The following is a 22,059-nucleotide window of genomic DNA, read 5'->3' on the forward strand; positions in this document are numbered from 1 at the left end:
CGCTTTTAAGATCTTCTGACCTTGAACTTGCTGTAGTCCCCCGTTTTAAGCGCAGCCGTGCTGGCGGCCGCTCATTCCGTGTACGCGCTGCGGTCTTGTGGAACTCTCTTCCCCCAGAGATATGTGCCCTCGGTGATTTGCTCTCTTTTCGTAGGGCTGTTAAGACCTTTTTGTTTTCTTAAATCTGCTCCTTTTGCATTCTTTCTTTAAGGTGTGTTGTGTTGGTACCTTGTCGGGCGCCAGGACGCTCCTTTGCTGGAGCATCTGCGCGCATAATAAATGACCATAATATAACATAACATAACATAACATAACATAACAGCTCAGATCACAATCTGTAACAGATGGGACTTCTTGCTCCTTGTCCTTAGGTCTGACCCCACATGGCCTACTTGATTGGTCACTAAGCCAGACACAGCCTCAGCCACCACCTTAGGTTCAAAACAGCAACACTCTAAAATGACATCCTTTACTCTCCTTGGGCAGTCACCTACCCTATCCTGACACCTCAGAGTCCGTCCGTAACCCTTATCCTGGAATCTAGGGAGTCCACCACACACATAGATCCCTCAGGTCCAGTGGCTTAGCCCAGTTAGGGAACATTGGGTCTACCACTACACCTCCTATCTAGGGAACAACCCTTCTCTTGGGCTACGCACCACTATGGGTCAGCCATGGGAAGCTCACCCTTTCCACCAGATTACCTATGGGGATTGTGTGAACTACAACTGTCTTGTAGCCCCCATCGTGGAAAGTATTTCTAATGGTTCACCCTACCCTTCTGGTATGAACCCCTAGGTGTGTCATTCCCTCTGAGAAAAAGCCCCACCCCTTCCAGTGACTTTGGTAGGTGCCAATGGCGAGAAAATCTCTGTGGAGACAATGAGTAGCTTTGGGCTCCCTCTCTGGAAAAGCCTCCAGACCTTGACAAGTGCAACACTATACCATAGTCCCCTAATCAAGGTCCATTATCCTAATTCATAGTTTTTGTTTTAGAAATTTAGGGGCATATTTACGAGACCCTTGCACTACCATAGCATCACTTTTTATGATGCTCCAGTGGTGCAAACCAGCAAGTCAAATTTATGAGGCCAGGCAAAGTCACTTTGTGTGCGTTTGAATGACCTCATAGATATGGAGTAAGGCAAAATTGATGTGTTGCCTTACTCAGCGCTAGGGAGGCGTTCCATTGGTGGTGTTGTGGGTGTTCCCACATAACACTCATGAATTTTGATGTTTCCCCAACTATATAGGATCATGTTAACCTGAGGATGTGCCAAAAACGTAAGCTTCTCTAGGGAAGGCACAACAAGGAGTAATACCTTTATTTCTCCTTGTTTTTTCCTCTCTGTGCTGCATCCTGCAGCAGACATTGAAAGAGGAAAATTACTCTATGTATTCTTTTTGTGCAGGAAGGTGCCCCTTTCTGCACAAAACAATCCTGCAGAGAACACAGGCACCCTTTCACAATGGTGCCAGGGTGCTTGTGTTAGCTCTTGGCTACCAAATGACGCCAGCACAGGGGCAAAGGACATATTCACTAAAGACAGTGCATTCTTGCCATTTCCTGGTGGTATAGGGCAGCGCAGCAAGATAGCTTGCTGTACTTCCCTGCGCCACCATTCCTATAAATATGCCCCTTAATTATATGTCTGTCTATTGCTCTGGTGACTTCCTGGGATATAGTCTGAGGGCTTTAGCTGTTGATGGAAAATTGCTGACTAGATATTTACCTCGTTGGTTGCCCTTCTGCAAGTGCATGTCTGTGATAGCACTCCTATGCCCAGATGCATCAACCTTTTTAGGAAGTGCAAACGGTGCGATTCGCATAAATCGGCCTTTTGCACTTCCTAAATTGGTTACTGGGATGCATCAAGCATTTTTTGGAAATCGCTTTTTTTTGCGAGTTCCAAAAAATGCGATTGCTGTTAAGGAATCGCAAATTTGCGATTCCTTAACAGCAATGCATCATCCTCAAAACATTTGCGATTTTAAAAATTGCAAATGCAAATTACCACGAAGCTGAACTTCGTGGTAATTTGCAAAAATGTTTAAAAACGCATAAAAATGCATTTTTTAAACGTGTACGTTACAGGCACACATGTCCTTAGGACATGTGTGTATGTAACTCACATGTAAAAGTGCATTTCATGGGTGCAGGGGGGGGGTCCTTTGGACCCCCCTCTCCACCCTTGAAAGGCTTTGATGCATTCCGATTTGAAATTGCGAATTCGCAATTCCCATTCATTCCTATGGGCATTTCAGCCCATAGGAATGAATGGGAATATCGGATTCGCTATTTGGAACTCGCAATTTTATTGGAATTCGGTAAAAATTGCGATTTTTACCGAATTTCAATAAAATAGCGAAATTAATGATGCATTGCCATTTGCGAATCCTTAATTGCGATTCCTTATTTTTCGCAATTAAGGAATCGCAAATGACAACGTTGATGCATCTAGGGGCTAGTCTTTCCCATCATGCCCTTCTGTAAATTGGGAATACCAAGCTGCGAGTTTGAGCTTCATTGAAGTAGCCGAGCCTTTGGGTTTTTGCATCAAAGACTCTTTAATTTGCATAGTTTGCTCATCTTTTTATTGCTGCATACAGTTGGGTAAACTTCCTAACATTCAATTGTACTCTGTATCTTACATACATTATGAATCTGCAAGCAGTTCATTGTCATCAGACACAGCCTAGACATGTTGTATAGCCAAGAATCAATTATATTCTATGCTGTAAGTTTTACAAATAAATAGTGTAGGAAAGTGCCCGTTTTTGCATGGTTACCCACCATTTTTTGCCTAACATCTGATACAACCTGACTTGATGTGCTCCAGGTCCTGCGAATCAGGTTTCCAGGCCCAATGGTCTTTCCCAAGACTGTAATTTTGTATCCACAACTGACAAATCCCTTGCCACAGGTTAGCCTCCTGTAAAAGGTACAGTGGGTACCAAGAGCACTGTGACCAGGGAAGGCCTGTAAGGGCTGCAGCACCTATTGTGCCACCCTTAGAGGCCCTGCACCTTAATCCACACAACCTGCCACTCCAAGCTGCGTGTTTAGATGCAGAAGAAAGAGAAGAGTAGATATGGCACACATCCCTGTGTGCCATGCCTCCAATCCACTGCCTGAGGCCTAGGTAAGTCACACCTCTAGCAGGGTGCACTAACCCTAAGGTGTGGGTACAGAGGCATGCGCCCCGTGCCACTACAATGTCTAAGTCCATTCTTAGACACTGTTAAGTGTAGTAAAGCCATAATGAGTATATGATCTGGGAGTTGGTCACTACAAACTCCACAGCTCCATAATGGTTTTCCTGAAAACTGGCAAGTTTGGAAGCAAACTTCTCAGCACATTAAACCCACACTGATGCCTGTGTGGGATTAGAGATGCCTCCTGAAAATCGACCAGCCCTGTTGTGGTTCCTGAATGGCTGCCTGTCATTTGCCACCACCAGACAAGTTTCTGGACCCCTGGGTAGACAGCCCCCGCTCTCTGGGTCCAGAAACAAAGCCCATCCTGGGCAGAGGTGTCATGTCTCCTCCCCGAAGATGGGCTGGGCCCACAAATGGGGAAGCTTCAAAGACCTTTGGATGCTGTCCCTGCCTTTTGCTGCCCCCAGCAAATGGCTCCCACCGGTTCTCGCCCCCACTTTTGGGCGGGAGATATCCAAGCTAGGAAGAGAGGACTGCCCACCTTTGCCAACCCCATCCCTTAGGTGGGGGAGGCAAGGTAAAGCACACATCTCAGTCCCCTCCATCTTGAAGATGAGGGCACTCGTCCAGTCAGGAAGAGGCTTATACTCCCTTCCCACTTGAGAGTAGCTTAATAGGGGGTGTACCCTCCCCAAGGAAGGGACCCATTATTCCCGACCTGCACACCTCTTTAAAACGCCTAAATACAGTATTTAGGGGTGACCCTGAACCTTGCCTCCTCATGTATGAGGAAGAAAAAAGAAGGACTGAAGAGCCGTGCTGATCAAGGAAGGAGAAGAGGATACCAACTCCCTTGGCCCCAGCTCTACTGGCTTGTCCCATTTACGACCTGCCTACATACAGCAAGAACCCCTTCAAAGTCCAGCAGCAGCAACCCCCAGAGCCCGGAGGACCTGCCCTGCGAACTTCCCACAGACTTTGTCTCCTGTGAGACCGGATTTGCTCAACCAAAGACTCACCTCCAGAATGAAGATTCTGCAGCACTATGCATCCGACGCCCACGGCCCGAGTTCGAGTGACCTAACACCACAAGGCGGTCTCCCCAGCGATCCTGAATTGGGATCTGGTGATCCCCGACCTCCCTCAAGCTTTAGGACGACGCCTACAGCCTCAACCTAAAGGGTCTCCCCGACCTTGACCGGAGCTGGTAAGAAAACTTGACGCCAGAAAACACCCCAGCACCCGAAGCCCCACAGCCTTGGATTAACAAACCAATGATGTCAAGGCATTTCCCAAGTTCCCAACTTACATCTTCAGCCGATGGTCACCTTCAGGAAGTCTCCCTGCCCGAGCCTGCAGCAACTTTGTGAAACAGAAGATCTCCATTTGGAAACACAGTGTCCTCGACATCCGTTTTGCACTCTGCACCTGGCTGCCCCTGTGCCTCTGGTGGGGCAGCTCCTGTGCTGGTCATTGGCCCCTGCAGTGCTGACATTAACCCCAGGAGCCTTGCTTCCACACCTGAGTGGCCTGCTTGTCAGCAGTCCCTAAGCGAAGGCCCCCTTAGCCCTATTGGGTAACATTGGGCCTCTGCACTCTGCACCCAGCCACCCCAGTGCCGCTGGTGGTACAACTTGAGCGCCCATCTAAATCATGGGAAACCTTGGTCAAAACCCCCAAAACTCACCCTCATAAATCGAGTACTTACCTTCAAAACCGATAACCATTTTTCTCCATAGGAACCAATGTTATAAGGTTTTGGGCCTAAAAATGAGTGTAACTGTTAATGTATTGAGAAAAGTGAACTCAATTACAAAGTTTAAAAAGTTGTACTTAACTTGTATTGCACAAACTTAGGGTGTGATATCTAGGCATACAACCCCAGTACTTAAAGTAATCAAAAGTAATCCAAAATTAATCGGAAAGTAGTCATTGTGTAATTCAAACTGCACTTCAAAGTAGTACAAACCTGTAACAAATGCAAATCCAACCACAACTGAATTTCCTTGAACAGTCTTACATTTGTGAAGTGTATGTTATCTGTGCCAAGTTCCGCTTGGTTCAAAATAAAACATAAGTATATTTTTGTTTCTACTTACCTAATTGGTCTGGATTTTGTCTCTAAGTGTGTGTATCAGTCCTTGATTGAGTGAAAACAATAAATGCTTAACACACCATATATGGAAAAGCCTAACTGCTCGCCCAAACTACCACAAAGACAGCTGTTAGTACTTGTCTAATGTAGTCTCTGTTATACATCTGGGGACTCTCCTGACTCTGCGCACTGAGGGCCCGATTCACAGAATGAACTTAAGACTCAATCCTAAACTTACTACTATTTTGGTATTCACAGAATGCACTTACTACTTTTGGTATTCACAGAAGTTAGGATTTTGTCTTAAGTTTGTTTTAAGACAAACTTAAGACAGACTTAAGGCAAAATCCTAACTTCTGTGAATACCAAAAGTAGTAAGTGCATTCTGTGAATACCAAAATAGTAGTAAGTTTAGGATTGAGTCCTAAGTTCATTCTGTGAATCGGGCCCACTATACCTTACTCTGGTATAGCATATACAGAGCCAGCCTCCTACAAATAGGCAATACCATAACACCTGTACCTGAAAAAGATTTAGAGCAATATTAAATAGTTACAGGAGAGGTAATCAATGACAGATGGTGAGGATATTGTCATAAGATAAAATTACTTAATATTAAATTGGAAATAATGTGCATAGTCCATGGAAATTGTTGCCTGAACCCGGAACTTCTTTGGACAATCCTGGTTTAGAGAATTCCACATGTTTATAAAATGTATAGTTACCATTAAGTTTTCCTCATAAATCTGAAATATAAGGGTGCTGTATGGTCATCTCCCGGACAGTACCATTTCTTTGATATATAAAAAACTGGTCAACAACATCTCGGATCCTCTCCTGGCTCTTCGAGATCCGTCTCTATGACGAGGAAAGGCAGGAGGCAATCTCTTCTCCCAGAGTTGTGGCGATACTCGCTCGTCTCCGCCTCGTCCAGCTAAAACTCCTCCACCATATCTATGTAACCAGGCCCCAATTGGTACGAATAAGAAGGGTAGAAGAGGGTGCCTGCCGGCGGGGCTGTGGCCAGCTGGGAACCTTTTTTCATATACTTTGGGAATATCCACAAATTTAACCCTACTAGCGTAATATCCATGACATCATCAATACTGTTCTGTCTGCGCAGCTCCAGGTGGAGGCCCGTAGTTGTCTTCTTAACATCTAGGAACCAACTGACTTGAACGTATGCTTGATGCAGTGGGTGACTTTGGGGCTAATGCTGGCCAAGAGGAATATATCCCAGTGATGGGGGACGTTGGTTTCACCCACAGCACAGGAATGGGGAGGGGATATGGATTGGGCAATGTTTAGAGAGAAGACTGTATAAGTGTCACGTGGATGTCCCAAAAAATGGTTGCGCGTGTGGGGCCTGTGGAACTCTTATCATGGAGATATTTGTCAACCCATGCTAACACCTGCAAGCGATGATCCCCCGTTGCCCTAGACCTTCCACGGTGTATGATTGTATCTTGTGATATTGCCTGCTGAACTACTGATGCCTACCGAACTGTTCCTTCTGTGTTACCAGGCTATTGCTGACGTGTGTTTTTTCTTTCTTAATAAAACATGTTTTACAAAAAAAAAATCTGAAATATAGACCTATAAATATAGATATAACTCCTAAACATCTGTAATTCTTGTCTTTTTTATATGTATGTTGGGTAGTGCTTGACTTGGCATCCTTGGCGTGTTTATCCTCCTAACAGTTGGCCCTTCAGCCCTCCTCTTTGCGGATTTTGTTTATGCTGGCGTCAGTACTCTGCACACTTTACCCCTGCTAACCAGTGCTAAAGTACTTGTGCTCTCTCCTTAAAATATAGTAATATTGGCTGATACCCAATTGGTATATTTAATTTACTTCTAAGTCCCTAGTAAAGTGAGTCTACCTCTGCCAAGGGCCTGTAAAATAAATGCTGCTAGTGGACCTAACGTGCGGTTCACTGTGAGACGCCTCAGCATCGCGAGACGCTTCCACGTTGCTCCACGGAGATCGAGCACGCGGCACAAGAGTGAAGAGAGTCGACCTTCACCGTCAGACACGGCGCAACAAACATTTGAGCCCATGTGTATCAGTCCAGTCACTTGGTCAGGTGCATCCGTAACCACCAAACTTGTGCCACTAGGGGGCACATGCTGTATTGACTTCACGTAGAGTGAAGGTTTGGTCCTGATGAGAACCCCCAGAAACAGAGGGGTTTGAACCTGTAGACCTGAGAATAAACCAAACCAAATTAAGGGCTAGCTTTATCTAACAGAAGGATTAGTACAAACTTGATGAAGTTCATTTGAATGCTATAAATGTATTTAAATGTATATATTTGTATCTTGTAGGAAAAGGTTCCTTTGGACGTGTAATCTTCTGTTTGGTTTACATTATATATGATGTGTTATATGGTATGGCTATGAATGAAGTATGTTTGGGGAAGAATGGTGGATGTGATTGTGTTGTACTATGTGTAATGTGTACAGTTAATTTGTGGGTTTTTGTGAAATGTACTATGTATATATAAAAAATTGACAAAGTGGTTTCTAAAAAATGAAATAAGTTGACAAAATAAAAAGCAATTCATGAGCTTGAGGATATAGTGATGAGCAGTTCTTATATCTTCTTGGATTACGTTTAATAAATAGTAGCAGTATTGGCAATTGTTTTTGGTTGTTGTGCTAGTGGACCTCCAGCACTGACTATGCCATCCACTGAAGTAGCTCTTTAAACATCTCAGGTCTGCCATTGCAGCCTGTGTTTGCAGTGCTAAACTGCTGTTGTGACCTGGCAAAATATAAACCTTTTGCCCAGCCCATACCTTCCTTTTAATACCTGTAGGTCCCGGCCGGTTGCTAACTACCTTTAACCTGTCTGCTTTGCCAACGGTCCAGGGAGACCGCAACGATCCTTCTGCCTGCCCCCGTTGTTGTGGCACCCTCGATCTCTTATCCCGCACCGAGGGGAACTAAAAACACCCACAATCACTTCTGTGGTGCACGGCCACCCACGCAAGTAGGAAGCGGCAGGAGGCGCTTCAAAAGGCAGCTGCGGGCGGGACGCGCTCAGGCGTACCTTGGCCAAGCCCAGTCCAAGGGCAGGTCTGTCTGCGCCCGTAAGAGCCCAGAGGAGGCCGGGCTGGGCCACACCATTGACAATTGAGCTGTAAGATTTTGCTTTATACATAATAATCTGTTTGAGTATAGTTAATAAGCTATAATTGTGTACTCTGGCAGGCCACGGTTTTGCAAACATGAGTAAACGGAAGTTGGGATGCTTTATTAGGCAGGGCAGAATCCGCTTTGATGCACGAAATTCAACTGACGGAACGTAGGCTTTCAGTTGACCCTGTGATTCCATTTGGCAGCTACAGTTCCACAGTACAGCCCTCCCAACATTCAATAGGAAGTACCACCGGCCCTGAAACACACAGTATTCAGCCTCTTACGACAAATACTGATCCAGTGCCAGCAATCCCAGCCACACTACAGGGACAGGAAAGCCCACTAAGTACATCCATGGTCACCACCAGGGAAAAGAAGCTCAATGGGGGCACAGGTGGTGAACTGCCAAAAAAAAAAAGGAAAGGCAGCGGACCAGTAAAGCCTAATCTGCCAGCCCCTAGAACAGCCAACCGCAGGGTAGCTACCACTGGTAAAATAGGTGTTCTCCAACCTGCAGCAACCTCTATCAATAGCAGTGCAGCCTGTCACCAGCTCAGCCCATCTAGTTCATACATCCCGCAGCTCAATTTAGATGAGTTATGCTCACTGATAGGAGTGAAAATTTCAGCTATGATCAACCCTTTACTTAGAAAATTTATCTCGGTCGATGATAGACTAAAGAAGATAGAACAGGGTATCTTCGGCACAAACCAAATAAACCCTATCCACTCTAATGTACAGGAGAATGGTGGGATAGATAATCAACAGGTGGGGGTACGAGACAACGCAAATGAGAATCCCGGTCAATGTTTGAAATAAGTCAGCTCCCATTGCGACAGCCACATGTTCTGAGCCCAACCTTTCTGTTAATTTACAATGGTATATCTACGGAGAAGAAGCCACAGCAAGGGGAGAGTGGAACTAGGAGTAGGCCCATAGAGATAACTGAAGCAAGTGACATGAATCATCACACTTCCTTGCACCTTCCACCTGAGGCCACTCCGTGCACAGTAGTACTTGCCTTTAAAGCGCCTCCTGGCGCTCGGCAAGATTGGTTGACGCTAAAAAATAAGGCTCTATGGGCCTGATTCACAGAATAAACTTAAGACTCAATCCTAAACTTACTACTATTTTGGTATTCACAGAATGCACTTACTACTTTTGGCATTCACAGAATGAACTTACTACTTTTGGTATTCACAGAAGTTAGGATTTTGTGTCAAGACAAACTTAAGACAGACTTAAGACAAAATCCTAACTTCTGTGAATACCAAAAGTAGTAAGAATAGGACTGTGAAGGCAGGCTCATGGTGCAACAGCTCCTGTAGAAATGCTTACAAAATGTTATTAAGGGCTATTAGATCCAAAGATTTGGGTAACGTTAGAAAGACCAGAGCAAACTATAAGAAAGCGCAGTTGCTAGTGAAGAAGGAATGGGGCGAAGACTGATGGCATGAATTGCTGTTGGCATGCAGAGGGCGGAATATGACACAATTTTGGCAGTTAGTCAAATGGGGTAGTGGTGAACTGAAGCAGATACTGAATAACCACACTTCCCCAGTACAGTGGGTTGCACATTATGCGGCGTAGGTTCAGTCCTCTAATTGTAATGAAGAGATCCCTCAATGGCCACTGCCTACTGAACCTCTGTGCTTCACTAGCTCAGAAGTTGAGTCTGTGTTAAAACTAATTCCGGGAGGCAGGGCCCCTGGTCCTAACTGCATACCCGCAGATTTGTTTATTAAGGAAAAAGAGTTCTGGGTACCTTATATAAAGTTACTGGCAAATGCCATAGCCAGTGGTGCCCCGATTCCTGATACCTGGTCAGGTGCTGAAATCCTACAGATATACAAGAAGGGTGATCGCTCACAACCAGGAAATTACAGGCCAATTAGCCTGATAGATTCTGCTCAGAAAACCGTAGCCTGATTAGTGCTTGGCAGAATCCAGGCCTGGATAGTTGAAAGAGACATCCTATCACCATTACAAGCGGGGTTTCGGCCACACACAAGTAACCTTGACCAGGTCTTTAGGTTTGTGCTAATATACTGGCATGTGGTTATCATAGGAGGGGGCACAATCTATGCGGCTTTCGTGGATCTAAAATCTGCATTTGACCTTGTCCCCGTGTGAAAATGTGGAGTGCTTTGGTGGAAATGGGTACACTTCTGGAATTGGTGGCCATTCTAGTAAAACTACACGACCCCATCCTCTTAGGACCACCCAAGTACAGTTATTGGCAAACAAAAACAATCCCAACTAAAGGCCCTGCAAAGCATTATGGGATGAGATTAGCAGTGGGCAGTGAATATTATAGTATCCAATATCAAAATAATTCTACAAAGTCAACTCAACCCTGATAAGACTGAGCTTGTCCTGACTGGAGGTAAACTTAATCCTTGGTCTTCGGCTTTTTGGCCTTCCTCGCTTGATTCCCCTCCTCTTCCTTCTTCGTCTGTCAAAACTTTGGGGATCACTCTTAATCAACACCTCACTCTTCACTCGCACGTCAGCACGGTGGTTTCTTCTTGTTTTTTTGCGTTGCGTACTATTCGCAAGATTTCACGTTTTTTTTCTTCCTCAGCCCTTAAACTTATCGTCATGCCGATCGTTCTCTCTCGCCTTGACTATGGTAACGCACTGTACAATGGCATTCCTAGTTATGCCCTCCGCCGGCTCCAGCTAGTGCAGAACCAAGCTGCCCGGTAGGTTCTTAGTTTACCTAGATCCCAGCACATCACTCCGTCCCTCTGCTCCCTACATTGGCTCCCTATAAAAGAAAGAGCCCTGTTCAAGCTCGGATGCCTGACTTTTCAGGCTCTTGCCGGGACAGCTCCAGCCTTCATCAAAGCTAACATTCACCATTACATTCCTAGTAGGCAACTACGCTCTTCTTCTCTTTCTCTCTTAGTGGTACCTCGATTTAAGAAAAGTAGGATAGGTTGCTGCAAGTTTTTTGTCCTTGCTCCGTCATTTTGGAACTCCTTACCCGTTCCCATCCGAACATCAGCATCTTATATGGAGTTTTGAGGGAGACTGAAAACCTTTCTGTACGCACAGGCCTTTTCATCTTAATCCAACTCTGTCCCTGCTCTTGAAGTTGAACTGACCCCGCAGCGCCATGAAACCGCTAGGTAAACATGCGCTATACAATTATTTTTAAATTCAAATTCAAAGAGCTGCAGTTCACCTAGTCGTTACTAGATGTCCCTCATGAGTCAAATGCAAAGCATTGAAATTATTCTTACATCAAGCTGCAGTTCCACTAGTCGTTACAAGATGTCCCTCACGAGTCAAATGCCAAACCATTGAAACTCCTTCATCAAGCATTTGCATTTGACTCGTGAGGGACATCTAGTAACCACCAGTTGAACTGGAGCTCTTTGTAGAATTATTTTGATATTGGATACTATATAAAATTCACTCCCCACTGCTAATCTCATCCCATAATTCTTTGCAGGGCCTTTGGTTGGGAATGTTTGTTTTGCCAATAACTGTTCTTGGGGTGGTCCTAAGAGGATGGGACCACCACCAAATCGTTCAATAAGATGTGCTTTTTTGTTTTCAAGGCATCTGTTTGGTACTCCCCCTAGGTTAGGGAGGATTCCAAAATCATCACCTCTCTCACTGTTTGCTAATTTTTCAGTTTCACTTTTGTGAAAGTACTATATGCACTTTAGCATATAAAGATAGATATCTGGCACTGTGCAGGATGGCATTTGCAATTATTTTGCAATTCTTTCATAGTGCAGACAAGTACACAGTGTCATCAGCTACGCTACGTGTAGTGCTGCTACACAAACTACGCCCAGGCCTAATCCCATGGCTGACCAATATTAAAATCACGCTGTCCGACAGGGGGATGAGCATCCTGTGGAAGGACCAAGATGGTATGGTATTTCTCCTTAAGAAGATCTACAAGGCAGCTTACGGGGATATGGTTAAAATTAAGAAAATCTCATCCATTACAAGGCTGACATTGTCTAGGGAATTCCTAGAAGTAAAAGCTGAGGTTAAATTGGAAGCCTATTGGGACCTCATTTCTAGGCCACTTGATCCAAAACTTTACCATCAGTTCAGAGTAGGTTCTCTACCAGTAAGAGCATTTACAAGTAGATGGCTCTCATCAGTATGTGATACATGTATCTTTTGCCATGTCCATATTGAGACCAAAGCCCACATTTTATTTGTCTGTCCAGTTTACCATCTTCCTATGACAAAATGGCTAAAACCTGTTTGTATGGTCTTGGGTATTAGGACCGCAAAGGAAGCTTTTAGGATTCTTAGGTCAGATACCACAAACCTTATTGTAATTGGTATGGCAACATTTTGAGTTGGGCGTGGGCCATTCGAGCCATGAAAATGGGGGTGGAGTAACCTTTACTGCAAAGGGGGACCATATACTAATCTTTTGATTTTCTGCTGAAATAAGATCTTTGTATAAATGGTGGAATCTTGGTTCTAGCCTACGTGATATGATAGTTGTTGAATGTCATGTTACATTTTAATAACTATTTTTAGTATTGCCTACGTATAATCATGTGTTTTAATAATGGACATATATTTATTGACTATTTTATGAAGAACTATGATCATTGTTGGTTTTATTGTTTAATGTTTATTGTAAAAATGCTAAGAGATGAATATCTTTTTATATATTTTTAATACTGAATTAACCTGTCTTTTATGATTGAGTAATCAAAATAAAGACTATATTGAATTGAATTGAATTGACATGTAAGTCATGTAAGGACTGCAGAGCCCTGGAGAAAGCCTGGCGCAGAGACCCAACACCTGACAACATGACTGCCCTCAAGATCGCCACCCGAAAACACCACCAACTGATCCACACCACCAAGAAAACTGCATTCAAGGAACGACTGGACAACAACGCACACAATGGCAAGGAACTCTTCAACATCGTTAAAGAGCTCTCCAACCCCAATGCCAGAAACAACGACATCACCCCTTCGCAAGACCTCTGCAACTCCCTCGCCTCCTACTTCCACAACAAGATCGCGGACATACACAACAGCTTCAGCACTCAACCAACGCACGCCACGAGCGCACCACCGCCCCCCACCACCACCCTCCGCGCCTGGACCCCGATCAGCACCGAAGACACCATCCGCACGATGAACTCCATCCACTCTGGATCTCCGACCGACCCTTGCCCCCACCACGTCTTCAACAAGGCAGATGCTGTCATCGCACCCCATCTGCGGGACATCATCAACAGCTCCTTCAACACCGCTACCTTTCCGGAGAGCTGGAAGCACGCCGAACTCAGCGCCCTACTAAAGAAGCCATCAGCCGACCCCACCGACCTCAAGAACTACCGACCCATCTCGCTGCCATCGTTTCCCGCAAAAGTCATCGAGAAGACCGTCAACAAGCAGCTGGCCGCCTTCCTCAAGATGAATGGATCCCTCGACCTCTCGCAGTCTGGCTTCCGGGCCAACCACAGCACCGAGACCGCCCTGATCGCAGCAACGGATGACATCCGAGCTCTGCTCGACAACAGAGAAACTGCGGCCCTCATCCTCCTAGACCTCTCCGCGGCCTTCGACACTGTACCCTAGTACAGCGCCTCAGCAACGTCGGAATCCAGGAGAAGGCACTGGAGTGGATCACCTCCTTCCTCGCCGGAAGGACACAGAGAGTCCGCCTTCCCCTGTTCAGGTCAGAAGCCACCGAAGTCATCTGCGACGTTCCTCAAGGCTCCTCGCTCAGCCCAACCCTCTTCAACGTCTACATGAGTCCCCTCGCAGCCATCGCACGCCAGCACAACCTCAACATCATCTCCTACGCCAACGACACCCAGCTGATCCTCTCCCTCACCAACGACCCCGCCACCGCCAGAGCCAACCTACACGAAGGGATGAAAGAGGTAGCCAAATGGATGAAGAACAGCCGCCTGAAACTGAACTCGGACAAGATGGAAGTCCTCATCCTGGGATCCTCACACTCTGGGACGACTCCTGGTGGCCCCCCGCCCTAGGCAGCGCACCCAAACCAACAGACCACGCACGCAACCTGGGCTTCATCCTGGACTCCTCCCTCTCCATGACCAGACAAGTCAACGCCATCTCCTCGTCGTGCTTCAACATCCTACGCATGCTACGCAAGATCTTCCGGTGGATCAGGAAGACGGTCACCCAGCCGACTGGACTACGGCAACTCCATCTACGCCGGAACCACCGCCAAACTCCAGAAGAGACTCCAGCGGATCCAGAACGCCTCTGCACGACTCATGCTGGACATCCCCCGTCACAACCACATCTCCGGACACCTTCCGTCTCCTCACCCACGCACACAAAGCCCTGCACAACCAAGGCCCAGGATACCTCAACAGCCGCCTCAACTTCTACGCTCCCAAACGCCAGCTTCGATCGACCGGCCACGCCCTTGCCGTCCCCCGCATCTGAAGAGCCACCACAGGGGGAAGGTCCTTCTCCTACCTCGCCGCCAAGACATGGAACTCCCTACCGACCCACCTCCGCCTGACCCAGGACCACCTCACCTTCAGGAAGCAGCTCAAGACATGGCTGTTCGAGCAGTAGCGGACCCCCCCTCCCCTAGCGCCTTGAGACCCTCCGGGTGAGTAGTGCGCTATACAAATGCTTTGATTGATTGATTGACCTCTTGGGTAGATCCTGGACTACCAAGAGGGCAAGTTAAGGTGTATTTAAACAATGGGATATGTGTTGTTTAGTTTTACATGTCTTGGTTTTAAAAAACTCTTACATTTGTATTTCCCTACTGCACGGTATGCCTCTGCCATTGGATAACCTTGTAGTTACCTTATTGCATTTAATAGGTGATCATTTCCAAATGAGAACAGGTAACCAGTTCTTATTTGGTGTCTTTGGAATTGTAATGCAAACCTCTCTATCATGGTGAAGTCAGATTTTAAATTACAATTCTGAAATGCCACTTTTAGAAAGTTGGCATTTTCCTTATTTAGCCATTTAGTGCATTCAGGTTTTCTCTGGGTCACATGACTGAGTATAGTTAGCAGTTGGGCTTTGGGTATTCCTCCTAGGTACCCACACACAATATGGAGCTTAGGTATGCCTGGATGGGCCATCAATGACAGGACGCAGGACCACATGACTGCTTGGAAGGAATTCTCCTCTAATTTGCAAAGTGGGGGTGAGGGCTTCATATGCTGGAGTTGTGACTCCAGGCTTTCTTCTAGAATCGATATGCTTTGAAAACAAACATAAATGATTTGGAAACACATATGAATGTTTTTCCAAACAAATGCGATCATGCACAGCTGGCTGTTGGCTAAGGTTTAAAAAAGGCAGTGACCCTTACACAGAGTAATTATGCTGTGCCTAAGGTTATGTTTATGTATGTCAGGTACAGGGATTAGGATAGAATACTAAGAGTTGGTGTCAAAGAGACAGGAGTAAGCTACTAGGGAAAAGGTTACCTGTTCAAAACCGTTAATGTCATGCGGATAGGACAATGTATGTAAAAAGGGGTATAGATGACAGAACTAGCCTAAAGGACATGACACAGGAAGCCTGTGGACGTCAAAGGGAAACCTCTAAAAGCTTCTCCCATGGGTTGTAGGCAATAAAGCATTGTCTTGTTCCTTTTTGCTATGTGTTCTGCTAATGAAAATCGATTTAATTCTAAAAGCTTCTCCCACTTCAAAGGAAGGCCCAGGTATAAATAGGGAACCCCAGGTACCAACTCTTCAGTACACTTCTGGACCTGTTAATGCTGCTCCCCTTATGTGCTGACCTGCAGCCTACTGTCCTCTTGCCTGGGTCCGAAGGACTGGAACTGCATCTGTTGAAACCAAGGACCCTAGAGTGAATTGAAGGGATAGTTGGCTGGACTCTTAACTAGAGCCTAAGAGACAGAAGGCTGTAACAAAGTTGAACCCATCACCTGCCATCTATGTGTCTAAGTGGTGCCACTTGAGTCCTGAACCCTTGGAAGTTGACATCAAGGTGATATACCAGCCCAGCTGTGTACCTAGCAGAACCGAAGCATGCCCTCTGCTGAGGAGTGCAATCCAGAGCAGGACTAACACATTGCCTCTGCTGTGAGGGTTCTCTTGACACAAGATCTCCACATCGATAGAAACTGTTGCCTGTTCAGAGCTTTCCTGACGCATGCCCTAACATCACAAATCCCATGTTGATGATGCAGGTCTCACATCGCACCCTCACAGCTCTTCAGAACTGGTGCATCGCTTCGGCTGCACGATGCATCTTCGATGCTGGGTTTCACATTGCAAAAACTTGTGCACAGAATCCTCGACAAAATGCAGGACCTCGTATCGATGCATCGCCTCGGCTGTTGCAACGCATACTCGGCGCTGGACGTCGGAACACGCCGCAAGCATAATTTAAGGTACTTTTATTCAATAGTCTATATTGGTCCTTGTAGCCAGCATGTGCTCCAATTGCAGTCGGCCTGACCTTTTGACTTTGTACTGGTCCGACTTTTTGGCGCAATTGTCACTGAAAACTTTAAACGTGCATATCTCTGATTGGATTTTTGTAGTTTTGGTTTTGTTTTATTTATTAATTGCTTTTCTTGTGTTGTGTTTTCACTCTATTACTGTTTGAAGTGCTGCATAAATACTTAACATATTGCATCCAAGTTAAGCCTGACTGCTCTGTGGCAAGATACCAGAGGGTTGAGCACAGGTTAATTTTGGGCTTTCTTGTGCCTCATCCTGACAAGGATTGTGATTGCTGCTTGACTAGGGTTTCACCCCCCTCAACCAGCAACCCAATTTCTTACAGCTAGTATTTGAGTCGCCCTTACAGTTGTGTAATTTTGACCACCTATTAATTATGAATGCTCCAAATTAGGCGTTCCATTGTATATCTAACCCCATAAATCTTTAAAATATATCTGGCTCTTTTGTTTTTTAATTAAGGATCACAGCATTGTGGTTTTCTCAGGCACTTGTTCGAATAGCTACGATGTACCAATTTTGTGGAATACGGCTCTAAAGCCATTCAATTACCTTCACCATCTTTTACCACTGTCTTATTCATGCTCTACATAATTCTGTATCCCCATTCAGGATACATGCTTGGCAATACTGCTAGTGCAAACTATTCAATATTCAACATTATTTTGTACTTAATCATCATTGAGATATACAAGGGTTATAGGAAAAGATGTTAATACTACCAAGATTAATGGAATTTATTTGTTAATCTCATCTGAAAGACCAAGCATACCATTTACCTTGTGTTTTACTGTTAACACACATTTTTTTTTATTTATAGCATTACTAACTAGAGATATGTTACCAGCTATTTGTGATGTTAAATTTGATTCATTTATCAATTTAGTGATCTATAATGTTGAAGCTTTGTATAATGTATCCTAAACCAAAAAACATTACTACAAGTGAAAGCCTGTCATGGGTGGAACAGTTTTGAACTCATTTGAGTTGTTCAGACAGTCAGCTAGCCCACTAGCTCAGTGGACTTTGAAGCTTACAATGGAATCAACAGTGAAGTATCTAAATGAGAAGGAATTTCCAAACGGGCAACTTTGTTTTTTTGATACTGATCAGCATTTCTGTCTGGGAGTTTTTTCTTTAAAAACAAGCAATCTTTGACACAATGTGGAGAGAGCCTTCTCACTACATGTTCAAGCCACTGGTTTATTTCCTTTGCCCGGGACCACCTTGCATGGCCGTCCCGGGCACAGAACTCTTGTGATGGTCTTCCCACCCTTAATAGGTCCGGATGCCTGTCCCTATGCCCTGGCAGCCCAGGGGCAGACAGGCCAACAAGGTCAAGGATTTGCACCAGCAGCCTCAGCTGAACCTGTTGGTGCAAACTCTGCTCTTCCCTCATCCCCAAATGGGGTGAAAGAACTGCAAGATTGACAGGCAGTACATATGCCATTTTTCTGCTGATACTCCACATTCGCCCAGCTCTAAATTAACCAGCTTATCATTAATTTACTATGAAGAATTTGGAAGCAATGAATAATGCAACAAGATTATGTAAGAACAAACAAGCATAAGAAAGCCCAGTCACATTAGTAATATTTGACTTCGATATGGTTTACTTACACAAAATTGATATGAACTGCAAAAGATTGAATCAATTAATAGATTGATTGTAACAATAATTATTTCGATGCCAGCACAGATGCTGCTGACAATGTTCATCCCCAAACTGCCTATTACCTGTAAAGAAAGGGTGATGATTAGAATGTGAAGAATTGAGGTACCTCTAATAGAGAAGCTTGTTGCACAGAGAAACCTAACATTCAACTTGTGAAAGCCTTCACACACGCCTGCAGCTCTAGCTCACCATAGACTTTGAAACAGATGACTGCATTATATTTATTTCAATACTACCTTAAAATGTGGGCTTCGAGGTAGAATCTTAGATTGGGTTGCCTCCTTTCTGTCTGGTTGCACATTAGAATATCATGTCCAGAACTGTAGTTTGAGATAAATATCAGCTCTTAAGTATTGCTTACTAAAATATTTTTCAATTTGGTGGTTTTTATTAACATGATGCCGAGTAGAGAGCAACAGCTCACAGGGACAAATTGGCTCAGTGGTGTATGCAAGCAGAGGCTGCCCCACACGTTTATGAAAACCTGGTGGTACTGGAAAGAATTTTATGGACTGGGCATCAACAACAACGTCAACACCTTCATGCTATGATTCGTAGGTCGCATGATGATGGGCCCGATTCACAGAATGAACTTAAGACTCAATCCTAAACTTACTACTATTTTGGTATTCACAGAATGCACTTACGACTTTTGGCATTCACAGAATGAACTTACTACTGTTGGTATTCACAGAAGTTAGGATTTTGTCTTAAGTCTGTCTTAAGTCTGTCTTAAGTTTGTCTTAAGACAAACTTAAGACAAAACCCTAACTTCTGTGAATACCAAAATTAGTAAATTCATTCTGTGAATGCCAAAAGTAGTAAGTGCATTCTGTGAATACCAAAATAGTAGTGAATTTAGGATTGAGTCTTAAGTTCATTCTGTGAATTGGGCCCATAGTGTCTGCATTACTGCACCCACAATGATACTGGTACAAATGCTGTTGCATTGCACTCATGCTATGACTATGTCTCATGGGTGTTAAGATCCTGAGTGATATCATTTACTAGACACCTGACTTAGGCGATATGTCCTGCTTGCATCTTCTAACTGTCCTTTTATACTTGACCTTTCCAGTACTGTGCTCCGTTTGATACAAAATCAAATACATTCAGCAAAAAAAGAAATAGAGCATAGTATGTTTGCCAGAAAATATTCTCGCAAAGATATTCTAGTGACAGATCTTTATATCCAGCAATATTAATTTCCTTGGTGGTCTATTATGTCAACAACAGAGCTAAATGGTAATATAGCACCCCCGGGGCAGAATTGCATCCCCAGGGCAGCACGGCACCCGCAGGGGCAACATGGCACCCTGGGGCATGCAGTCCAAAGTAATGCCCTGTGGTGCCATTTGGTTTACATTGCTATCATGATAACATCTTGTTGATTTACAGCTTTTTCACAAAATAAAGACATACACATGAACGAGCTGCTCTGAAAATGCAAAGAAAATAATGGCCCATTCTGCTGTATGAAGTATCTGCTGTCCACCATTTTGCTGCATATACCATTTTAAGTACACCACTTACAATGCAACCGTCACCCGCTCACTCATTTTTGTTCACTCTTCTTTGAAGGTAGACTTAATTCTTATGGCGTCTTTTCAGCAAGGGAGCTGCACTTGCAGGTTCTATATTGTTGTAGTTGAAGATGTCACTTCTTATGATATTTTATTAATAGTGAAACTGGATGTAACTTGATGTAAGCACTGAAGACTGGATAATGTACTTTGAAATGTAATATATCACCAACACCACCACAGGAGTTTCCTCACCTGCTCTCTGTTAACAGTAATTGAGACCCTTGGAATCCTGTGACCTCATAGAGATCTCTGGTTCCCATGATGTCATGACAATTGATCATAGAGGAAAATTCCCACAAATTAGTACAATATAACATCACTCCTTTCTTCAAAATAATGACAACTGAAAGAAAGTTTTTCAAAAATGAATAACATATGTTTTTTATGTAAGGGGGTTAAAGTAAAAGAATATCACTCTGCTTTCCTCCAAACAGAATTACACGGTTAATGTGTCTTAAGTGGCAGCTGCTCCACTAGGGCGGAGGAGCATCGCCCCCTCGTTTCCTCACAGTGTGAGAAGCATAAACATAAAATGGAAATCACTACCATTTTATATTTCTGCTTCTTGCACTGCGAGAAAGCAGAAAGGTTTGCTTGTACTTACTGCTCTGTGAGTAGGGGAAGAGTGGTGTACCCACTGCTGAGGGCCCAATAACTGTTTGGTCGGTCCCCTGGGGCCACCCAAATCAGTCATGCCCACTCTGCCCTTTCTCCATGTGGGCTGTAATGCAGCCTACGTGGAGAAAATGATCTCCCCGTAGGCCCCTAGCTGGGCTGAGTGCCCATCAATTACAATGTTGCCATTGCAGCCTTGTGATTTGCTTAGGAGAGGGAGGCTGCCTGCTTCCTGTTCCTACAGAAGGCAGGAGAGCAGGAGAATACTGAGAAAACGCGGGACCCAGCTGGGACAGGTACGATTTTTAACCCCCCTCGCAACCTTCCCCATGCTACCCGCCTAACCCCCATCCGCAATTAATGCCAGCTACAACTGTGAAGTGGAAATATGTTGTGGTGAAAAAATATATAAATAAATCCAATGAAATGTCTAAACATCACCATATGGCACATCCCATCTTTTTAGCAATATAAAGTAACCATAAAAAATGTATGTATGACCAAAATCCTGAAAGACATTGCAGAAACAAGACATTGGTTGGACTAATTCCAAGTTATGTTAAGTGGATTTGTATAGCGCACTTATCACCCAAAGGGGTATCCAGGCACTAGAGTAGATGTGTAGTCTGATCAGGGCATCAAGTCGAACAGCAAAGTCTTCATTTTTTTGTGGAACTCTAGTAGAAATGGGGTGGTCCTGATGTGAAGAGGAAGGTTTTGGCTCTGATGTAGGAAGAAGAGCGTCCACCTATTTTGCTTCTGGTGATTTGTGGTATCTGTGCAAGGCGGAGTGTGTCCGAGTCAGTTGCCTAGCTGGATGGTGGAATTAAGGCAGTGGTTGAGGTATGCTGGTCCTCCAATGTGGCAGCCGCTCTGGATGGGTAGCCAATATAGCTATCAGAGGTGGGGCATGGTGTGTGCACTGCAGGGGATGTTGCTGATGAGGCTGAGAGTGGCATTCCGGGTAGTTTGGACTCTTTGTATGAGTTGGTTCGAGATACTGGTGTAAAGTGCGCTACCGTAGTACAGCCTACTGATGAGGAGGGGCTGGGTGACTGTATCTGGTGTTTGTAAGAAGCCATTAGAATAGCTAGTGGAGAATATGCAGAAGCAGGAAGGGGTTATTACGTTCACCTGTTTGGTCATCGGGAGTTTGTCATCCAAGATAATTCTGAGTTTTTTTACATGCTCTATGGGGGTGGGATTGGGTCCCGATTCGGTTGACTATCAGGAGAAATCCCACAGAGAGCTCTAGTTCCCAAAGATTAGGGCTACAGTTTTGTTTCTGTTGAGTTTTAGGCAGTTCTGTTTCATCCAGTTTTCCACGCTTGATATG

General features: G+C 44.7%; 1 protein-coding gene across 4 annotated transcripts in view; it reads right to left on the reverse strand.

The window, feature by feature from the left end:
• Window positions 1-22,059, reverse strand: part of LOC147735026 (membrane-spanning 4-domains subfamily A member 4A-like) — a 389,709-nt gene that overhangs the window by 129,845 nt on the left and 237,805 nt on the right. For 3 of the 4 annotated variants that reach the window (XM_086953117.1, XM_086953116.1, XM_086953119.1), the window contains exon 5: window positions 18,468-18,584. The exons of the other annotated variant lie outside the window; for it this stretch is intronic. In XM_086953117.1, the coding sequence (XP_086809243.1) occupies window positions 18,468-18,584 (117 nt within the window). The remainder of the gene's footprint in view (window positions 1-18,467; window positions 18,585-22,059) is intronic. 4 annotated transcript variants of the gene reach the window in all.

Source organism: Lissotriton vulgaris, chromosome 1_2, assembly GCF_964263255.1.
Source record: "Lissotriton vulgaris chromosome 1_2, aLisVul1.2, whole genome shotgun sequence".
Taxonomy (NCBI): domain Eukaryota; kingdom Metazoa; phylum Chordata; class Amphibia; order Caudata; family Salamandridae; genus Lissotriton; species Lissotriton vulgaris.